Raw genomic sequence first — 21,336 nt, 5'->3', positions numbered from 1 at the left:
TAATTGCCTTATGCAAGGCTTTCATCATACTCTTCTTGATTGTAACCTCATTGGTCTTCCAATGGAATGTTACCAGTATACCTGGGCCAGATGACATGGACAATTTCATGCAATTAAAGAAAAACTTGATAGGGGTCTCACAAATGTGGAGTGGATTGACCAATTCCCAAATCTTTCCATGGCCTCTCTTCCAAATCATATCACTCACCTATTGTCATTCATTTAGAGGGCAGCAAATAAAGATCTTTCAAGAGGAAATTCAGGTTCGAAAACTCTAGGATTCATGAACCTGATTTGGTTGATGTGGTCAAATCAGCTTGGCAACATAATGGCTCCAGTTCCTTTCTTGAAAAGCTTGAACACTGCTCCAAAGACACAAACTCGTAGGCTAAGCAACTTTGGTGCAAATATAGTAGGAAAATTGAAACATGCAGGCGTCAACTGGAAAATGTCAAGGAATCTAACAACGATGATGTAGTTGTAGCCTACAATGAATTGAGGAACAAACTCTCAAGCCTCCTTGCACAAGAAGAATCACATTGGAAGCAAAGATCAAAAGTATTCTAGTTGAAAAAGGGTGATTTGAACTCTAAATTTTTCCATTCCTCTGCAACATCATGGAAAAAGTCAAATTACACTACTTTTATGTCACGTGAAGATGGTTCCATTGTCCATGATCATGGTGCTACGTGTTTTGTTGCCACCTATTATTTCAATAATCTTTTTCTATTGACAACAATTGTAATGACTTTTTGCCAGTTCTCAATAATATTTCTCCATGCATTTCCTCTTATCATAATGTCTCACTTCTTGCATCTTTCACTATAGAGGAATTTAAAAATGCTCTATTCCAAATGAATTTTGACAAAACGGCCTTAACCTAACTTTTTACAAAAAAAAAATAAAAATTGGCATATGTGTGGTCCTGAGCTTTTTAGCTCAAGTACAGCTTAGCTTGAAACTGGCTCTTTCCCACCATAAATAAACAAAAGCATCATTGCGCTTATTCCAAAAATAAATAATCTCATGTCCATGAAAGATTTTAGGTTAGTCTCTCTTTCCAATATCCCCTACAAAATCATTTCAAAAGTCATTGCCAATCGCCTGAAACCTCTTTGGCCTAAAATCATCTCAGAAGAACAACCAACTTTTGTTGAGGACTGTTCTATCATGGATAATGTTCTCCTGGCATTAGAAGTTATCCACCATATGAGAAGCAAATCCATGGGCAAAATCGGTGAAATTTCTTTAAAGGTTGACATCAGCAAGGTTTTTGATATAGTTGATTGGAATTACCTCCTTAATCTATCGAGGAAAATGGATTTTCATGAGAAATGGATTGTTTGGCTTCATCTTTGTATTCAAACTGTTCAATATTCAGTCTTAGTAAATGGTGATTTTGTTGGGTAAATAAATCCAGGAAGGAGTCTTAGGCAATGAGATCCTATGTTACCTTATCTCTTCATCCTTTGTCTGAGGGACTATTAGCACTGATAAAAAAAATGAGAGTAGTGGGATATACATGGGGTGAAAGTGTGTAGAGGATCTCCTATCCTCACACATCTGTTATTTGTTGATGATTGTTTTATATTTTGCAAGGCAGATGAATTAGAAATATATCACATGAAGAACATTATGGACACAAGGGAAAGCTTCAAGTCAACTTATCAACCTCCAAAAGTCAGAAATTTTTTTAGTGCCAACACAAACAACCTCAAAGACAATCTATATCTTTAATCCTTGGGATGACTAAAAGCATAGGTTCGGGAAAATATCTAGGACTTCCATCCATCATTGGGAAGAAGAAGAAAAATCTTTGGTTTCATCAAGGAGATACTTTGGAAGCATATCAATCATTGGTCCTCCCAACACTTATCAAAAGCGAGCAACGAGATTCTCATCAAATCAATAGTTCAATCAGTCCTTACATATTGTATGAGTGTTTTCCTACTACTTGTTACTCTTGAAAATGAACTTCAAAAGATGATGAACAACTTCTGGTGGGGTTCAAAAGCCTAAACAACAAAGGGGATCAATTGGCTAAATTGGGACAAATTGTGTACAAAGAAGGAATTTAAAGGTATGGGTTTCCGAAACCTTCACTCTTTCAATCTTACTATGCTAGGTAAGCAAGGTTGGAGATTTATTTCCAACCAAGAGAATGTGGTTTATAAAGTTTTCAAGGCTAAATATTTTCCTCAAGTGGAGTTCTTGGATGCCAATCTTGAGCACTTTCCAAGTTATGTCTGACGTAGTATTTATGTTTCACATGTTGTTGTGAGACAAGGAATAAAGTGGACGATTGGCAATGGAAATTCCATCAACATTTGGAAGGACCATTGGCTGAATTCGAAAGAAAATATCCTCATTTCCTCTACCCCTCCACTCGGCCAAGAGATGAAAAAGGTTTGTGATATAATTGACCCCTCAACACAATGCTGGAATTACAATCTAATTGATACTATGTTCAACCAACAAGATATTGAAGCCATCAAAGCAACTCCTCTACTGCACCTAGTGGAAGATGACGAAAGGAGTCCAATGTCCTTTTGATAATTGTTTCTGTCCAAACCATGTTGAGAATGAATGGCACATTTTCATTGCTTGTGATACTGCCCAATTTTTTTGGCAATGTGCAAATCTGAAAAATACAATAAAACTTTTGATGATTTTCTGCAGATGGTTTTCGTGAATTAGTCTTCTCTCTTTTGGAGTCCCAACCAAATCATACTTTCAAAAAAATTGCAATCATTCTTTGGGCAATATGGAGAAGTCGTAATTGGAAAATATGGAAGAATAATCATCAACAACCAGTTGTGGAAATTTACTTGGCAATGAGTTTCTTCCATGAATGGCTTTCGGTGAGAACTGCACAGCATGACAACAACCACCAGTCAACACAAGCAAGCACAATCTGGTCTCCTCCTCTTGTTGATTTATCAAATGCAATATTGATGTTGCTATCTTCAAGGATGAGTTCTCTTTTTTGTGTAGGGATGTGCCTACGAGATCATAATGGTACATTCATGAAAGCTCCAACACACTTTCTTCAAGGTATTCCATCTGTTGCAATAGCTGAAGTAGTGGCTCTTCACAAAGTCTTCAATGGGCTCAGCAACTCCAACTAAGCAATGTCATTTTTGAAACAAATTGTAAGATGATAAAGGAGTACTTAGATTAGGGTAGAAAGGGTTTTTTTGGTTTTAATTCTATTTTAGCAAAAGCAAAACATTCTCTTTCTATTGTAACCAACTCAAGAGTGAGTTTAGTTAAGAGACAAGCTAATCTTGTGTGACTCACAAACTAGCTAGGACTTCAAGATCACATGTTCGCACTCATGATTGCCATTATATTCCCTATCATGTTCACTCAGTTATCATGGATGAAATGAAATAAATTTATTCACTCTCAAAAACAAAAAAGCCTCATTGCATGGCTTCAGTGTTGAGCCCCTTATTCATTTGCATGTTGTCCAGCCCGTGACTTACTTCTATAGTAGACGTCAATTTCTTTTTTCTAACAATTGTTTCATTTGAGAAGGAAAAAAAAATCTATTTTCACTTTAATTTTTTTATTTCAAAAATTTGTATAAAAACTATTGGAAATATTTTTGTATTATTTTATGTTTTGATTGTTTCCTATATTAACTCTATAAAAAAAAAAAACAAAAATATAAAAGAAAACATTTTCTCAAACCAAACATTTTGGAAGGTTTTGCATTTATGCCCACACTATTCCATATTGAACCGTCCTGCTTTTTTCCCTGAAGTTGATTGGTTTTGAATCTTTTGATAACCAAGGCAGCCAAGGAAAACACAGTTATCCATATTTGCACTAATGGAGAGGCGATAAGACATAATAGTAATGGGAGCATAATTTGGGGCTTAAAATTGAGTTTTTGGGACTGCCAGCATTGTACTAATGAATCTTAATGATGTCTGTTCTCCAGCATCAAATTTTATATATTCTTTTCTCTCTAGAATTTATTGGAGAAAAGTAATAAAGACCATACTTTCATTACCTTATGGGATGGATGATGGAAATGCATGGTAGGACAGACAACGATATCATATGAATTGCCATTAACTTGAAATTGATATCACAATGAGTAGCAGTTGTTGCCATATGCTTACCTTAAAAAGATTGATGCAGGTTCAAGAAAAAAAAAAAAGCGGTATTCATTCCAGTAATGTAGCATCAATAAGAAAATTTCCAAGTCGCTATGAATCCTAAACAGTTGGAAAATCTCTAGTCATCTCATACACTTGCACCAAGCATGGACAAGAGATCCGAGCAACAACGGCTATTAGTTAACAGTTGTTGTGTCCAGTAAAAATGCTTCAAGTCTTCAATAGCCACCATGGCTTCTATATCAAGGTAAAAACATTGGGATAATGCATGTTTGATATGTATAAAAAGTCTATCCTGCCAGTGTTACTAAGATGTTCCTCCCAATCTTGACTTGGTATAGCCCAGACTAATGAGTTTCTGAATCAATATTTTCTCAGCTTGTGTCTGCAATCCAAGAAAGTTGCAATAAATAAATACATAAATAATAGAGAATTTAAAAATGAGGTGTCGTAAAGAGTGAATAGCAATGAAAAAAGGGTAAGCTGCCACTACTGTAGGATTTTGGGGAGTGTCAGATCAACCTTATACCCCTTGAGCAAAGGGACAATTTACAAATTACAATAACTGGAAAATTTAAAATCAATCATAAACTACAAGTATTTTATTGCCATCCACTGTCATAAACGAAATGCCAAATTGTCAATGCCTAATACTAGGTAACAGCACATGCCATGCATAGTATCAGGTTACATTGTTACTGTATACAAGAGTATGTGATAAGAATAATTGTTATCTAACAAATGGAGACTATTTATTAAAAAGTAACAACAAAGTAGAGGAAAATACAGAAAGTTAAACTGAATATGCAAGGATTGTACAATGATTGCATATTCAAAGGTAAATCCCTATGGTCCCAAGCTATAAGCCTAAACTGAAAATAGAAGCACACATACCCCTCTCTCCCTCTGAACTATCCTATATAACAGGTTTATCCTCAATCTCCTCACACAAACTTTCCCTCTTATGTTATTTGCAAATTAGTCCCTTCCCTAAATGAAGAATTGGTCCAGATAAGGAGGTTACTGGGGCTTTATCAGATTCCATCTTGTGACTAATCAAATCTAGGAACCTACCAGTCTATTCAAATTTCTATGTATTAGTAAGTTAATCGAGTAACTGAATATGCAAGGATTGTACAATGATTGCATATTCAATTTTCTAACAAATTATATCCAAGTAGAAAGTTGGAACAACAATATAAATTCTTAGATATATTTCTCTGAGGATATCACTTTCTTGTTTTAAGAAGTTGACTTAAATATAACATATAGCAATAAGAAAATAATTTAGAAGCAGCACAACTTCCCTGTGCTAGTGCAAACATACATAAGTGAGTGGGAGAGAAAACAAACCTCAAGCATGGGGCTATTTTTTGGAATACTGCAAGCCAAAATTATGTTCAGACCAGTCTTTAACACTGTGAGAAACAAAGAAAATTAATTCATAAACTAGAGGAATAATATTTTAAATATCAAACATTATAATAGTTACCTGATCGATGAGCAATGCCAGACCCTGTATTATCAGAAACCCCTCCAAGTATGGAAGTGACAGAAACCAAATTGTTCTGCGTGTATCACCATAGATCACAATCCTTATATAATCTTTAAACATACTCATGATGAGCTTAAAGGAATGAAACAACTTACAGGACCAGTAGACGCTGCTGCATACATGTGTCCCAATTTTGCAGAGTTGTTACCAATCCACACATATATCTATGATAATCAATTAACCATCCATATCAGAAGAATCTTTGGGAGAAAATAGTTGCTTTCATTATAGGCTATATCATAAATTACCCTATTAAAATTTCATACTTTCAAACCTAATGCAAGTGAAAATAAAATTGTCACCACTTTGTTCCAAAAGTATACATTCATATTGGGTGAATTGATCTAAAGCCTAGTTTGTGAATGACCCAATTGAAGAAACATGATGTTTTATTTAGTTTTTTTTTTTCATTAATTGAATCTATTGAAACATGAAGAAAAGAGTTTGATGTGGGGAAAACCTGTTTGGGAAACCTGTTGGAACAAAGAAGCTCTTCACACACACTTACACTATGCACTCACTCACTCTATGTTAGAGAATAAGAGAAGATGAAAGAATTGATTGAGAAAATAAAGGGAACTTAGAATTCTGAATAAAACCTTCAGCTCTCTCATTTATCTCATTCATGATCACTATTATTTTTATACATTTCACATGAGCTATAACAACCTTCATAGCTGTCAAACTAACTCACTCCTAACTACTAACTAACTAATTGAATTACATCATTCATCAACATCCCTCCTTAATTCAGATTTGTCAATTATGTCACTCCTAACTTGTCTCTTAATTCCTTGAACTTGATAGACTTCAATGGCTTAGTTAGTATATCTGCAACTTGATCTTCAGACCTGCAAAACTCCAATTCAAGCTTCTCCTTACTCACTTGATCACACAGGAAATGAAACTTGGTTTCAATATGTTTACTCATGCCATGTGCCACAGGATGTTTAGCTAAATCAATTGTTGATTTGTTATCCATCAACAACCTCATAGGACTGCAATTTCTCAAGTTCAGTTCTTCCATTAAAGCTTCCAGTCATAGAGCTTGACAGGCTGCCATAGCAGCAACAATATATTCTGCTTCACATGTTGACAAAGCAACTACACTCTTCTTCTTTGAGCACCAAGAGATTGGTGATATTCCAAATTTGAAAACATAACCAGTAGTGTTTTTCCTATCATCCTTATCACCACATCAATCTGAATCACTATAATCAAACACTTCTCCTTCTATATTCTTCTGACTGTAAGGATATAAAATGCCAAGATCTAATGTTTCTTTCACATACCTCAGAATCCTCTTTGCTGCCAAGAAGTGAGGTGTCTTTGATTTCTCCATAAACCTGCTTATTAACCCAACACAATAGGCAATATCAGGTATGGTGTTACATAGGTACCTCAATGAGCCTACAATTTGCTTGTACAAGATAGGATCAATTTCTTTCTCATCCCCATCTATTTGCAGCTTAATTCCAGTTTCTGTTGGTGTGATAACAGAATTGTACTCCATCATATTGAACCTTTTCAGAATGTTTTCTGCATACTTCTTTTGATGCATGAAAATCCCTTTACTGGTAGAAACAAATTCAATACCCAGGAAGTATGATAGTTCACCAAGATCAGACATCTCAAATTCATCCATTATTCTTCCTTTGAACAGTCTTATATCTTCTTTACTACTGCCAGTCACTAGCAAATCATCTACATAGAGACATATTATCAAAAACTCACCAGAATCTGTGTTTTTGACATAAACTCCATGCTCAGTAATGCACTTGGTGAAATTCTGTTGGACTAGGAAGCTATCAATTTTCGTATTCCAGGCTCTAGGAGCCTGCTTGAGGCCATATAGTGTCTTATTCAACTATTAGACTTTATCCTCTTGTCCTGCAACTACATAACCAGGTGGTTGAGTTATGTAAACTTCTTCTTCAAGTGGCCCATTCAAAAATGCTGACTTCATATCCAGTTGATATAGAGACCAATTTCTGTTGCAAGCAGCTGCCACAATGAGCCTAACATTTTCAAGTCTTGCAACTGGAGCGAACACCTCATTGTAATCCAAGCCATATTTTTGCAGAAATCCCCTTGCTACTAATCTTGCCTTGTACTTGGACACATCTCCATTAGGCTTTACTTTAGTCTTATAGACCCATTTCACATCAATTGGTCTTTTTCCTTGAGGCAAATGGACTAACTCCCAAGTCTGATTCTTCTCAATTGATCTCAATTCTTCTTCCATAGCTGTTCTCCAATGTGAACTTTGTGAGTCTTCATCATGACTCATTGGTTCTGATTCAGCAAGTAGAGCACAGTGCACAAAATCCCCTTCTGCAATGATTGTTGTATCAGGATACAATTCATACTCTCTGAGTGTTTGTGGTACTTGTCTCTCTCTTTGTGACCTTCTGAGTAGCTCTCCACATGATGGTACATCCTCTTCACTTTGTTTTTCTTCAAGGTTCACAAACACCTTTCTTTCACCATTGTCAACAGCATTTATTTCCCAATTCCAGCCCTTTGTTTCATCTATCAAGACATATCTGTTAATCACAACCTTCCTCATTCTAGGATCATACAGCTTGTAGGCACCAGTTGGATGATATCCAATGAGTATCATTGATTTAGCCTTGTCATCAAGTTTCTTTCTGTTCTGCTCAAGCACATGCCTAAAACACAGTGAACCAAATATTCTGAAATGACTCACATTAGGCTTCTTTTCTGACCATGCTTCTTCAGGGGTGTATCCCTGCAATCTCCTAGTGGGACACCTGTTCAGAATATACACAGCAGTAGAAGTTGCCTCTCCCCAGAAATAATGAGGCATTCCCTTCCCTTTCATCATGCTCCTGGCCATGTTCAGAGTGGTTCTGTTTCTTCTCTCAGCAACACCATTATGCTGAGGTGTATAGGGAGATGTCACTTCATGAATTATCCCCTCTTCATCACAAAATACTTGAAATTCATGTGAGTTATACTCACCACCTCCATCTGTTCTAAGCACTTTGATTACCTTATCACTTTGCTTTTCACTCAACAACTTAAACTTCTTAAAAATGTTAAACACTTCACTTTTCTGCTTAATGAAATAGATCCACATTTTTCTAGTAAATTCATCAATGAATAACACAAAGTAATTGTTACCTCCTAGGGATTTCACTTCGAAAGGGCCACACACATCAGAATAGATCACTTCAAGCTTTCTTTTGGATCTGATTGGAATTTCTAACTTGAAAGAATTCCTTGGTTGCTTTGACACACAACACTCAACACATAATTGTTTTGGTATCTCAATTTGGGGAAGGCCATGAACCATTTTCTTACTTTTCAATTCACTTAAACTCCTGAAGTTTAGATGACCAAACCTGTGATGCCACATCCAGCTTTCATCACTTATAGAAGCAGTCAAGCATTGAAATTCTGCAATCTGAATTCCAATCTTGAATGTTCTATTTCTTGACAAAGAGGCCTTTAGGATCAGCCTCCTCTTGCTGTCAAATATCTTCATTTGACTGTCCTCCATCTGCATTGAGTAGCCCTTTTCTAGCAACTGTCCCAAGCTCAGCAAATTATTCTTCATATTGGGAACATATAGCACATCATTGATAAATGAGTGTTGTCCATCCTTCCTCTGAATCATCAACTTTCTAATGCCTTCTGCAGTTACAGAGCTGTTATTTGCAAACTTGATCTTGCTCTTCACCTTATCATCAATATTTACAAATCACTCTCTATGTCCAGTCATGTGATTGGAACAGCCTGTGTCAAGATACCACAAATTAACATTGTCTTCTTCTGAGTTTGTTGTTGCCATTAGCAACACTTTATCAGAGTCAGAATCCTCATCTTGTGTCAATTGAGCCTCATCTGCATTTCTTGGAACCCTTTTATTTCTGCATTCATCTGCAAAATGTCCCCATTTCTAACAGTTATAACACTGAATCCCTTTCTTGTTGAATTTCTTCTTGCCCACTTTGTGATTCCCTCCACTTTTCTTGTCAGTTTCTTCATTCTGGTTATGATTTCCAGAACTGTTGGAGCCCTCACCTGACCCCTTCCACTTATTGTTCTTCCACTTTCCCTTTCCCTTCTTATTCTTGCCACCATCATAGTTATTCCCTTTGGTTGTTTGGGCTTGCATAGCTTGCTCAACTGATCTTTGTGAATTTCTTTCATTGAGCCTTATCTCTTGAGCTTCAAGAATTCCTTGCAATTCTTCAATCTTCATCTCTTCAAGATTCTGGCCTTGCTCAATTGCCACCACTATATGATCAAATCTTTGTGTCAAGGTTCTTAATACCTTGTCAATGATCCCCAAGTCTGGTTGCTTGACACCATAAGCATTCATTTGATTTGTAATTGCCAAGATTAGAGAAAAGAACTCACCAATACTTTCTTGATCACTCATCTGTAGAAGTTCATACTGCCTTCTCAAGGTCTGCAACTTCACCTTCTTGAGTTTGCTATCCCCTGCATAGGATTTCTCTAGAGTATCCCATTCCTTCTTTGCAGAATCAGCAGATCTAATTTTCTGAAAATTATCTGCGTCTACACACTGAAGAATAATGAACAACGCCTTTGCATCTCTTTTCATCAAATCATGGTGAGCCACCTTCTGTGCATCAGTTGGGTTCCTATCAAGTTCTTGAACCCCTTCTTGCACCACTTTTGTCACATCTTGAAATCGAAAGATTACCTTCATCTGAGCACACCAATCATCATAGTTCTTGCCTTTGAGAACAGCCATAGATGCTGGAAAATTTCCATTCGAGGAAGCCATCTCAATTTCAGTATCCAAGGATCTTGAACCTCTGCTCTGAAAACCAGTTGTTGGAACAAAGAAGCTCTTCACACACACACACTCACACTATGCACTCACTCACTCTATGTTAGAGAATAAGAGAAGATGAAAGAATTGATTGAGAAAATAGAGGGAACTTAGAATTCTGAATAAAACCTTCAGCACTCTCATTTATCTCATTCATGATCACTATTATTTTTATACACTGCACATGTAGCTATAACAACCTTCATAGCTGTCAAACTAACTAACTACTAACTAACTAACTGAATTACAACATACATCAACAAAACCGAATGATTTGAAAATGGAGGCTAGCATCATTGACAAGTTCAGAAAAATTAGTGATCTACAGTTGACCCTGTTGTTCCTGGGCATGTACATTACCCTTCTCTTCCTTCAATTTCAACTCTTAAATCCCCTTTTCCAATCCTTCAGAATCCAACATCATGACACAAAACTGCAAAACCCCAACTTTTCATGACACATGTGCAACCAAAAAAAACAACACTGTCTACAAGCACCTTACTGAATCAACAACTATAAGATGCTGTGAAAAATGAATAAAGAATCAAACTTCAATGTGAGAATCATAATTCATAACCAATCACAGAAACTAACTAAGATGATTATATAAGTTGATGGATTACCTCTATGCTCTGTAGCTGTTGCTTTTGATGGCACAAAATCTTGTATAATCTCTCCTTCTACCCTTTTATCCTCCAATTCTGATACCCCACTCAACTCTGTTTCTGAGACTGCAAGATCTTCTTCGTTATGAAATAGGAATCATTTTCAACTTTGACCATTGAAGTTTGAAGAGCAACCATTGGATAAGGGATGAGTAGTAGTGTTGACAGGCCGGGACGGTTTTGGTCAATTTCAGGACCAGTATTATCAAATCTGTTCGGTCTAGATTAGTTCAGTTGTACAATTTTTATTTATTTTTAACTCAATCCAACCTCATCCTCATCAACCTTTTGGTTCAGTTCGAATAGATGTATTACTTATTTAAATTTGATTTTTTTATAGATATATTATTTTATATTATAATTTATTTAAATATCTAATATAATTAACACAACATTATTAAATATATGAAAGTAGTAAAATTGATTCATTTAATATCATAAGATAATATTCTAAAATCGAATAATAAAAAATTAAACAAAATATTCTTCAACGAGATGTACGATAACAGTCTGAATCACAAGTATTTATTAAAATAAGCTTTGATGCAATCAGATTTGTTATAATCAGATTTGTTGTAACCAGATTTGCCGAAACAAATTAAAATATGATCCTTTAATACTATAAACATGACAGAAAAAAGGTGAAAAAAAAATAAAAAATAACAATGTACTTGAAACTAATCCATCAAGAAGTTTCAACATGGATAGTTCCAACATTTAGAGTCTCAATGTTAATAGTATTTAAAGTCAAACCAAATAATTTTAAGAATTTTGATATGTTCGGTTCGATTCGGTTTTGATCAGATATATAAATCTAAACTCATGACCTAAACCATACATAAACGATTTTAATCAATTTAATTCAATTTTGACCAAATATATAAATGACATAACTTAAACGGTTTAGAAGAATTTGAATCAATTTGAATTCACACATGATCACCTATAGGGATGAGAAAAGTTATTAGGGTGTCTATGATTGTCAAATTTATTTTACTTAAATTTTCATTTTCATCATTTAAGGTATCTTGGGACTTTGGCCAGTTTTTTTCTTAATAGTTATTTTTAAAATTACAACTAAAAATAAGAATTTGAAAGAAAAAAAAAAAAGAAGCTGGCTTTCAGCTTTTTTTTTAATTTAAAAGTTTCTTTTAAGTTAAACATTGTTGAATATTTTTTTAAAAAAAATAGTCTTATTTAAACTAGTTATCTCGTCTAATAAAAAATTATGAAATAAAAATACAGAATGCGTAAAGTTTTTTTTTTTTTGGTTGCAAAAAGAATGTGTAAAGTTAGTTTAATATAGATGAAAATATTTTATTGTTAATAAATAAATAAAAAATAATGAAATATGGATATTTAAAACTTTTAATTTTTAAAAATGAAAAAACTACTTTAGTTAATAAAATTTTATTTTCATATATTTTTTTAATAATATACAATATAAATGGAAGAAGTTTAAATATTAATTGTAATTGGTAAAATGTTTAAATTTTTATATATTATTGTTGAATAATATTTCTTTTAAAAAGGTTTGCTTATGACTGTATGGACGTTTATTCAATAGGAGAACATGCTCAAATATAATATAAATGACAATATATACAAAAATAATGCAAATTTATTTTTAAAGAAAGAAAAAAAAAACATATTCAATGAGAGAGGCCTTTTGTGTTTCTGTCTTTCAGATGAGAACATTTTAGATTTTTTTTTTTTTTTACAGTAAAAGGTTAAGTGAGTTAAATCTTTAGATTTGTCAATGTGTTAAGGCTCATTTAGCACTTATAAAAATACTTATTAACATTGATTCATAAACAAGATCCACACATGAGCCACATAATCCATACACAAGTTAAAATTGAATATTAGTTTAAGCAAGATAGGAAAGGTTTGATTCTAAACCTTTTGAGTAATAAAGTGTTGGTGGGCTCAAAATAGACCCAACACTAAATTTTGATTAATAAATAGCAATTTTATTGCAAGATAAGAATTTAAATTTATATATATATATATATATATATATAAACGTTTGTTACATTTATAAAAACACTAATTACATATGCATATACTTTTTATTATTTTATTATTTAACTTGATATATTTTTCAAAAAGTAGTGTTAAAAGGATTGGAAAAATTAATATTTTATTTTATATATTTAATCAAAATATTATTGTTTTTATGTGATTAATATTTACTTTATTGTAACACAAATATCTTATTAGTGCTTTATATTGTCTTTTTGAAAAATATAATGTGAATGTATTATTCTAAAATAAATGGTAATTATCAATGATGGATTGCAAAAATAAGATATAATTCTAAATAATTTAGATTTATTTTCAAAAATTTTGAGTGTATATATTTCCAGAGAGAAGAAAAGAATACAAAGAAGGAAAAAGTGAAAAACAATAATGTGTTGAAAAGAAATAAAATTTAAGAAATGTCTAAGAGGTAAAAATAATAATAAATAAGATAGATACCAATCCTAAAAATTTAAGAAATAATTATTGAAAAATTTTAAAAATATATTAAGTATTGTTAAATGATAAAGTTAAAATTCATGTTATAATGAGTTAAATTTTATGTACCACCAATATAAAAAAAATTATATGATCAACTGATTAGAAATTGTAACATTTCAAATGTTAAGGAAGAAAGGTAAAAATTAAATGTCAATCAAAAGAGAGATCAAACACGGATAAGAAACAACTCTTAATAAACTTTCACAAGAAGAACACCTCATTAAAATTAAATACACATTAGAATGAGAGAATCCAAAGAGATGTAAGAATATACAATTGAGAATGAAAGAAAATGGTAATTAATATTATCTTTACTAATAAGATACATTTACTATCCAGTAATTTATCACCTAAAAACTCCACTATTAAACATACTTGCCTTGTAGCAATTTAATCTTTCCTCATAAGTTTCTTAACAAACGTCTCAATAAGATCAAAGCATGCCAAAAAGTCTTGTATTGATTTGTAAGAACAGTTACCAACCCTGAAAACATTCGAGCATTACAAAATCACCATAAACATGAATTACAAAATATGTATTATATTATAAAAATAACAAATCATACATAATATATAATTAAATTTCAATGTAAAACTTTTACAATACATTCTAATTAAATTCAATTTATAGTAGTAAATGACCTTATCTTGTGCACTTAAACATACCTTCCAACCAAAATTAAAGTTCTCACTATCAATCTCATTTTTTCAAAAAAAAAAAAACGATGATAGAAATTAACAAAAAGCAAAAAGCTCACTAATCATTTTCAATAGTCAATTGAGATTCCAAATAGTCACTATTAACTTGGTATTAGAAGGCAATGATTAATAAGCCTTCGTCATTATTTTTTCATAGACTAATTGTATTTTTACTTAATTTTTTATTATAGTTTTACACATAAGAAAGAGATAATATGTAAAGGGAAAAAAGTATATATATATATATATATATATATATATATATATATATATATATATATAAAGATATATATAAAGATCAAGATGAAAGACATAATGAAAACGCAAAGGAAAAAATGTAAAACAATATTGTAAAAAAATGAAAATAAGGATAATTAAACTCTTTGTTTGTGGCCAGAATTGTAGCTAACGCTCTAAAAATAGATATCTACAAGTCTTTGAAATTAAAAATATTACTCCGTACTATATAATGAAGAAATCTCGTGCACATGTTGATAAGTGTATTAAAATCCGTCATTTGACACATTGATAGTTCGATGCTTCATAATATATTTTGAATCTCTCAATTTTAAATTTTAAAATCTGTTAATTTTAGCCCTACAAATTAAAATTTACGTTTAAGTTCCTTAAATTCTGCAAATTTTTTAATCACTCATGCAACAAAACATCGTCACTAATTTTACATCCAAACTATGAAAATCAATCAAGAGAAACTAAAAACACATTTTTCAAAATTAAGAGACTAAAAAGAAATTAAAATTTAGGAGACCAAAAATAAAAATGACACAAATTTAAAGAAACAAAAATATATTTAAGCCTTAAATTAATAATTTTACAAACAGGACAACTAGAAAGTCTGCCGACAAAATTTTCAAGTAAAACCAAGGGTCGCAAAAAAATGAAAACTAATTAACGGCAACCACAGCTTGAATATAATTTTCAAACACCACAAGCTATGTATATCCCATTGTAATGTAATTAATATAATATGAAAAATTCAATTTATAATTAAAAATAAGTCAAACAATGCCTAGTGTCAGAATTTTAGCATAAAAAATTATCAAGCAAATTAGATTAAAATGTTGCATTCAGTAACTTAAGAAAAAATTAAATAACTGGGCCTCCCAACCAGGAGACCAGATTATACAAGAGGCCAATTTGTCCCCTCATCTATTGTCAAAAACCATGTTTCAGAGTGGTAATAACTCAAATGATGCATTCTACACAAGCAAGTAATTACAAAGAACAAGCATATGATTTCATTATAAAATCTATTGCCTAGAAAGAATGAGGAATAGGGGTGCATTAGACTCAGCTTCCCCTTCCTAGTTCTTTCTCCAAAAGGGTACTCTAAAAATAATCTAATATTTGGTTTTTCACTTTCCTGTTGCATATTGGTTGGTTAACTGTGTTCGTCCAATATGAGATAACCTTGATGATGAAATTAGTGGTGTTTCTTCATCAATTTTCATATCAGAAGCAGTACCATTACCTCCACTGCTTCCCTCATTGTCACCAATGTTATCTGGCACATATATATCGGATGACTTCTTCTCGAATTTCCAGTCCTGCATGTGACACAGATTCAAATAAACATGGATTGATGTTTTGTTCGAAAATTACCATACTGAAACAAGGATGGACAGTTCTCACTATAAAGTTTTGCATTGTCTTAAAAGGATTATACATTTATATTATACTAGACACATGTTAAAAGATGATAGAAGGAAATGAGACCTTTGTGATCCGATCCGGTATACTTTCAACAGGCAATTGAGAGGCACGGACATCCTTAACCTTTATGTAATTGTACATCACAACTCCACACAATGCTGCAGGAAATTATGAAATGGTTAGAGTGAGGGGGGAGAATGAAGAATATCATGATTCAAACAAGACTTACCAATAGCATAGCCAACTATATTCAACCCAGTTATTGTAGATTCTGGGAATATAACAGTTGAAAGAGCTATCAATATCCAGTCTTTAAGCACACCAGCGACCCGGATGGTTACAGCACCGGTTCTACCAATGACTAAGAAAATGGAGAAATTCAAGGCTAGAGCACATATAGCGTTGGAAAAGAAGATCCAAAAATTGAACTGAATCTGTGAAACTTCCATCACAGGCTTCTCTAGTAGGTACCAAGGCACAAAGAGAAACACAAAACTGCATATAGCAAAGAGCAAAAGAAGTTAGCAACTCACATGGCATGCAAGGTTTGTCAATAAGCATACATTGATACCCCAAATAATATCACTTATTTATTTGAGCTAATAAGTTGGGCAATAAACTAGATTTATGACATAAATTGCACAGTTAGAAAAGGCAAACAAATACTAAGATACCAATTATTCATGCATGTGCATGATGTAGAGCCATATTACTAAAACTTTGTACAATTTGAATTATTGTGTATTAAATCACAGATAGAGAGAAAAGAGTTTACATATGAATAGAAGTTATTACCCAAGTCCAGATGATCATGAATCAATTAGATGGTTATGTTATCAACTAGATGGGTTATTTGTAACAGATAAACTGCCACATTTTCTGTTTGGGTTCAGTATGTATGACAATTGTAGTATTGTACAGAATCCAGTGATGTATCTTAGAGAAAACTACTTGAGAATATCAATAGAAATACCTGCAGGGAGCTATGTAATATAAGCTTGTGATAGGATTTAAAGTCAACCCCTTTTTCTGCAGAAGAACTTGTGTTAAGACCAGTCTTAAAGCTTCTGCAAATATGCCTGTGACCTGGTAAACTGTACCAACTATATTAAAATGAATTTCCCCATATGAGGAAATGACAACCCCAACACTGACCAGCAACATGTTCAAGAACACATCACACCTTGCTTTGTCAATACCGCACAAAACAGCCATAATGAAAGTTGCCACCGGCACTGAAATATCAAGTTTAAGAATTAAGGAAATTGTGTCACCAGAAAGAAAAAAAAAAGAATTAAGGAAATTGAGCTCATATAGTAAGAGAAACATCAAACATGTGAAGTTCATAAAAACATACTCAGAGCTTTGAGCATCTGGATAAAAGCCACGGAGATGTGCAAGTAGGCTGTGTTACCAAACCTGTACCATCCAAAGGCATTACATATTGCCCATATAAATAGTTGTTTCTTCAAAACTTTTGATATTAGTAAGCATGTGTAAAATCAAAAGAGAATAGTGCTTGATATTTAGTACTATACAAAAGGAACATTCATATTTCATAGAAACATCATACTTTAAAATTTGAATTCTATATTACAGAAAATGAACAACATTCTATGTTCTCTAATTGGGCTTTCATTGAGCACGGAATGCATAGTAATTCTATGCACCACATGATCATGATTATACTATATTCTCTGAGGAGGGTTGATACTCGAGAACATTGAACTTCAAACTAACAATATCCATCTAACAGGTTTGCTTAGTCATGCTGGAATAACCACTCCAAATTTCTAAAACATTACTATACGCTATTGAGACAACATTTTACAAAGATGGCAGTATTAGAAGTAGAACTATCCTTAGATGGGTGTTCCATGGGCAAACTTCCAGAAATCAAGCTTAACTGCTTAGTGCGTAAAGATGATTCATACCATCAATAATCCAGCAATGGTCAAATTAAGCACAATTAAGAAATACATACACAAGGGGCATGCCCCAACCCCATTAAGAAATCTGAGAATCATGTTCAGAAAAAGTACAGTTAGCTCATTTTGCAGTGCTTACCAAAGACTAGATGCAAAGAAAGCACTTATTGGTACCACGCAAGTTGCATATCTGCCACAGAAGGAACTTTGTTTTAGAAAGATTGACTAAGGACAAGTAGAGCTCTAGAAGGATTTAAACCGATAGCAAACTCACATTTCAAATGTCATTTTGACAGGAGTCACAATCTGCAATAACATAAGAAAAGAGTATTGGTCAAGGTAAGAACCAAATAATCAAACAATGAAACATAATCAAGCAAAGGAGTGTAGATGGAAAAAATGCTCAAGCATAGAATGTAGGTGTTACTTATTGTTGGGAGATGCCAAGAATAAATTTCCCTCTCTATGTGATTAAGATGGGCAATAAAAAAAAAATTAAGAGAGTAAGAGAAGAAAAATAACACCAAGAAATTTTTAATGTGGAAAATCCCCTCAGTATGAAAGGAATAAACCACGGGACCAAGTCCAAAACAAATATCTCCACTATGAAGTAGGATTACAATGATCTCAATCTCACCCAATAGGATGATTTACAATATTTCTCAAACACTCACCAAATATGGTGGAAATATAACTCTTTTCTAGAAGAGGATTACAAAAAACTATCTCACTCTATCACTCTTGAAGGATCTCGCTTGCTTGCAATAACTTCTTACAAGCCCCCATTTATAAAGTGGAGGAATATGACTTCTCCCAAGAGTAATAAACGGATGTAAATTAATTTTCATATTTCCAAGAACCCGTGAAAATCTTATCTCCATTTTTCTAAAATGAATGTGATATCATCGAGAGTCAAAGATGAAATTCCAAAAGCTTGGAATCTCCACCTTTTATTTTTCATGCATTTGATGTTATCAAGATTTGTTGAATGTGGTGCTCCATAATTATAGTCGTACTTCATAGTGGAGATATTTTGCTGGACTTGGTCCCGTGGGGGTTTTCCACGTTAAAAATTTCTTGGTGTTATTCTTCTTCTCTTACTCTCATAATTTATTTTTCTTATTGCCCATCTAAATCACATAGAGAGGGAAATTTATTCTTGGTATTTTCCAACACTTATGGTATGTAGAGTATAAAACCCTAGTGAAAGCAAATATATGTAAAAAAAAATTAGAAAAAAAAACAGAAAGATGGCCATTTGAACTACTTAGCAATTTATAATATTCTCCCGTGTACCCATAGCAAGCACTTGCCTCCTACTACTTCTCACATGTAGCACATAACATTGTAGAAAACACATTTAAAGAAGCAATACATTACATATACCAACTTGCACTTAATGTAGGATGCATTGCTGTTAGCTGCAATAACTTGAGACATCATACAAGACACAGTTTATGGAAATAAAAAATCATCCAAGCTATCTCTTGTATTTAATATGTTATCAATGTTGTTGACCGGAAATAAAAGATCATCCAAGCTTTGTAAGTTTCCCTTTCATTCCCTGAGGCCAAGGAACTTAGTTAACAATATCATTACTTAATAGCATATATTCCAAGAAGCTATCATTTTAACTTTTGATAGCAACAAACAATGTTGCCAAAGAAGAGCAAGCTCAACTCCAAGAATTGCCATTCAAATAATGTTAAAACTAATTTGTCATGACATTCAAACAAGAAAAGCACTAACAAAAAGAGTGAGAACAACCAAATGAAACTAATTAGTTAAAAACTTAAAATAACTACTAAATTAAATCTAGTGTGATGAGAACCACAGAACAGAAGGAGTCCAATTTACACAATGCTAACCCACCAACTGAAACACACTCATCACTCTCATCACTAACAAAAGCCATGACATGACATGCCAGCTAGACAAGAATATCAACATGTTAGAGACGTGCAAGTACACGAATCAGCAACATTAACAATCACAAATAAACAAATCAATAAACAAAACAAAATAAATAAAATAAAAGAAGATTTAGCAGAAATTAGCAAGTAGAAGAAAAACGGGTTGTTGGTTACCTTAAAGACCCGAACAAGAAAAAATGCGACTGCCCCAGAAAAGGCCATGTGAATCATCGTGAGCGTTATGGGAAGGGGAAAGTTGAAGTATTTTGGCGACAGAACCCACTGCCACAACAACAAATTTTTTTTATCAAATCAAAAAATAGTAAATATCATTATTCATTAACTAACAATTACAATTCTCTATTTATTAATTATGGAAGTGTCTACCTCAATTGGTTGAAAAGATTTCTACGGATAAAAGAAAAAGCAACATTGTTAACTAAAAGGGACAGTAGAGGGTACCTTATTGTACAAAATGACGCCGGAAGAGAGCAGGATGTAGATGAACAAGTAGACATAAGTGAGAAAAAGCGTTTTGTTGATCATCATTTTTTTTGTTTTTGTTTTGGGGGTTTGGACAAAAGGGGGCAAAGAAAGAAAGAAAAGGGGTTCAGCAGTGAGCTAAAGACATGTTGAAAAATGCAACAACTTGGAATGAAAATGAAACCCAAATGTTATTATCAATCAATAATCAATAATAATGGGTTTAGTGAAGGGTGCGGATCGGATCTGCGAGGAGGGGTACCCTCGAAGAGAAGAGAAGAGAAGTGAGGAATAAGGGGGAGAGGGTACCCAGTGGAGTGGAATATATAAGGAGGAGAAGAGAAGATAGATGGAATTGCGAATTGCAATGGTTACAAATCTGAGTGAGAGAGAAAGAGAAAGAAGTATAGGGAAGGTGGGTGGGAATAATAATAGTACAGTAGATGATAAAAAATGAATGAATGGGGTAGGTAATTGGGAAGTGGCTGAAGAGAAAAGTTACCACTTTCGAAACGAGTCATTAATGGGGGAGCTACTTCGTACCATGTGCTTTCTTACTATTCTGCTTCTTTTCTCTGCGCCAATTAGTTTCTGTTTTTCCAAAGGAAATAATTGTATTCACGTAGAGTTGTAATCTTATTACTCATAGGGGGTTGATGCAGTGTTCTTAGATTCTCTTTATGAAAAATAGTAATTTTTTTTTTAAATAGGTAAAGTGTTGATAAATTTATTTTCATAAATAAAAATTTAAATTTTAGGTTTTTAATGAAAAAAAATTAGATAAATTCATCTATTTGTTAATTTATCATGAATGAAAGAGAACTTACGAGATTATCTGTCAATCTAGGAACGACAATCATTATTTATCTAAAATATAATTTAATTTTTTTTTCTTTCTTTTTAATAATTATAAGCATAATATTGTAATAAATATT

At 32.9% G+C, this 21,336-nt stretch overlaps 1 protein-coding gene and 1 pseudogene across 2 annotated transcripts; both read right to left on the bottom strand.

Moving 5' to 3' along the window:
- Window positions 1–4,077: 4,077 nt before the first annotated feature.
- On the bottom strand, window positions 4,078–11,131 carry LOC114367614 (annotated as a pseudogene).
- Window positions 11,132–13,894: 2,763 nt separating this feature from the next.
- LOC114367782 (probable sugar phosphate/phosphate translocator At1g48230) lies at window positions 13,895–20,916 on the bottom strand. 2 transcript variants are annotated; one of them, XM_028324970.1, is made up of 10 exons: window positions 20,381–20,916; window positions 20,093–20,200; window positions 18,280–18,311; window positions 18,145–18,195; window positions 17,435–17,496; window positions 17,051–17,312; window positions 16,307–16,572; window positions 16,141–16,235; window positions 15,896–15,971; window positions 13,895–14,188 (listed from the first exon to the last, which is right to left on the bottom strand). In XM_028324970.1, exons 1-10 carry the CDS (start codon window positions 20,465–20,467, stop codon window positions 14,106–14,108), a joined length of 1,122 nt encoding a protein of 373 aa, XP_028180771.1. In that variant the 5' UTR covers window positions 20,468–20,916; the 3' UTR covers window positions 13,895–14,105. The 2 variants fall into 2 exon arrangements, with proteins under 2 accessions (XP_028180771.1, XP_028180770.1); XM_028324969.1 differs by lacking the exon at window positions 13,895–14,188 and having other exon boundaries at window positions 15,473–15,971; window positions 20,381–20,908.
- Window positions 20,917–21,336: the final 420 nt, after the last annotated feature.

The sequence above is a fragment of the Glycine soja genome, chromosome 9 (genome assembly GCF_004193775.1).
Source record: "Glycine soja cultivar W05 chromosome 9, ASM419377v2, whole genome shotgun sequence".
In the NCBI taxonomy this organism is placed as follows: Eukaryota; Viridiplantae; Streptophyta; class Magnoliopsida; order Fabales; family Fabaceae; genus Glycine; species Glycine soja.
The sequence above is the reverse complement of the archived record's forward strand: the minus strand, read 5'-3'. Positions and strand labels throughout refer to the sequence as shown.

Bases quoted from the DNA above. Each gene is read 5' to 3' on its own strand.
- LOC114367782 (XM_028324969.1), bottom strand. From the start codon at position 20,467: ATGATGATCAACAAAACGCTTTTTCTCACTTATGTCTACTTGTTCATC. The intron at 18,312-20,092 runs GTAACCAACAAC...ATGTTATTGCAG, and splicing joins TTCTTGTTCGGGTCTTTAAG to ATTGTGACTCCTGTCAAAAT. The intron at 18,196-18,279 runs GTGAGTTTGCTA...CTTCTGTGGCAG, and splicing joins GTCAAAATGACATTTGAAAT to ATATGCAACTTGCGTGGTAC.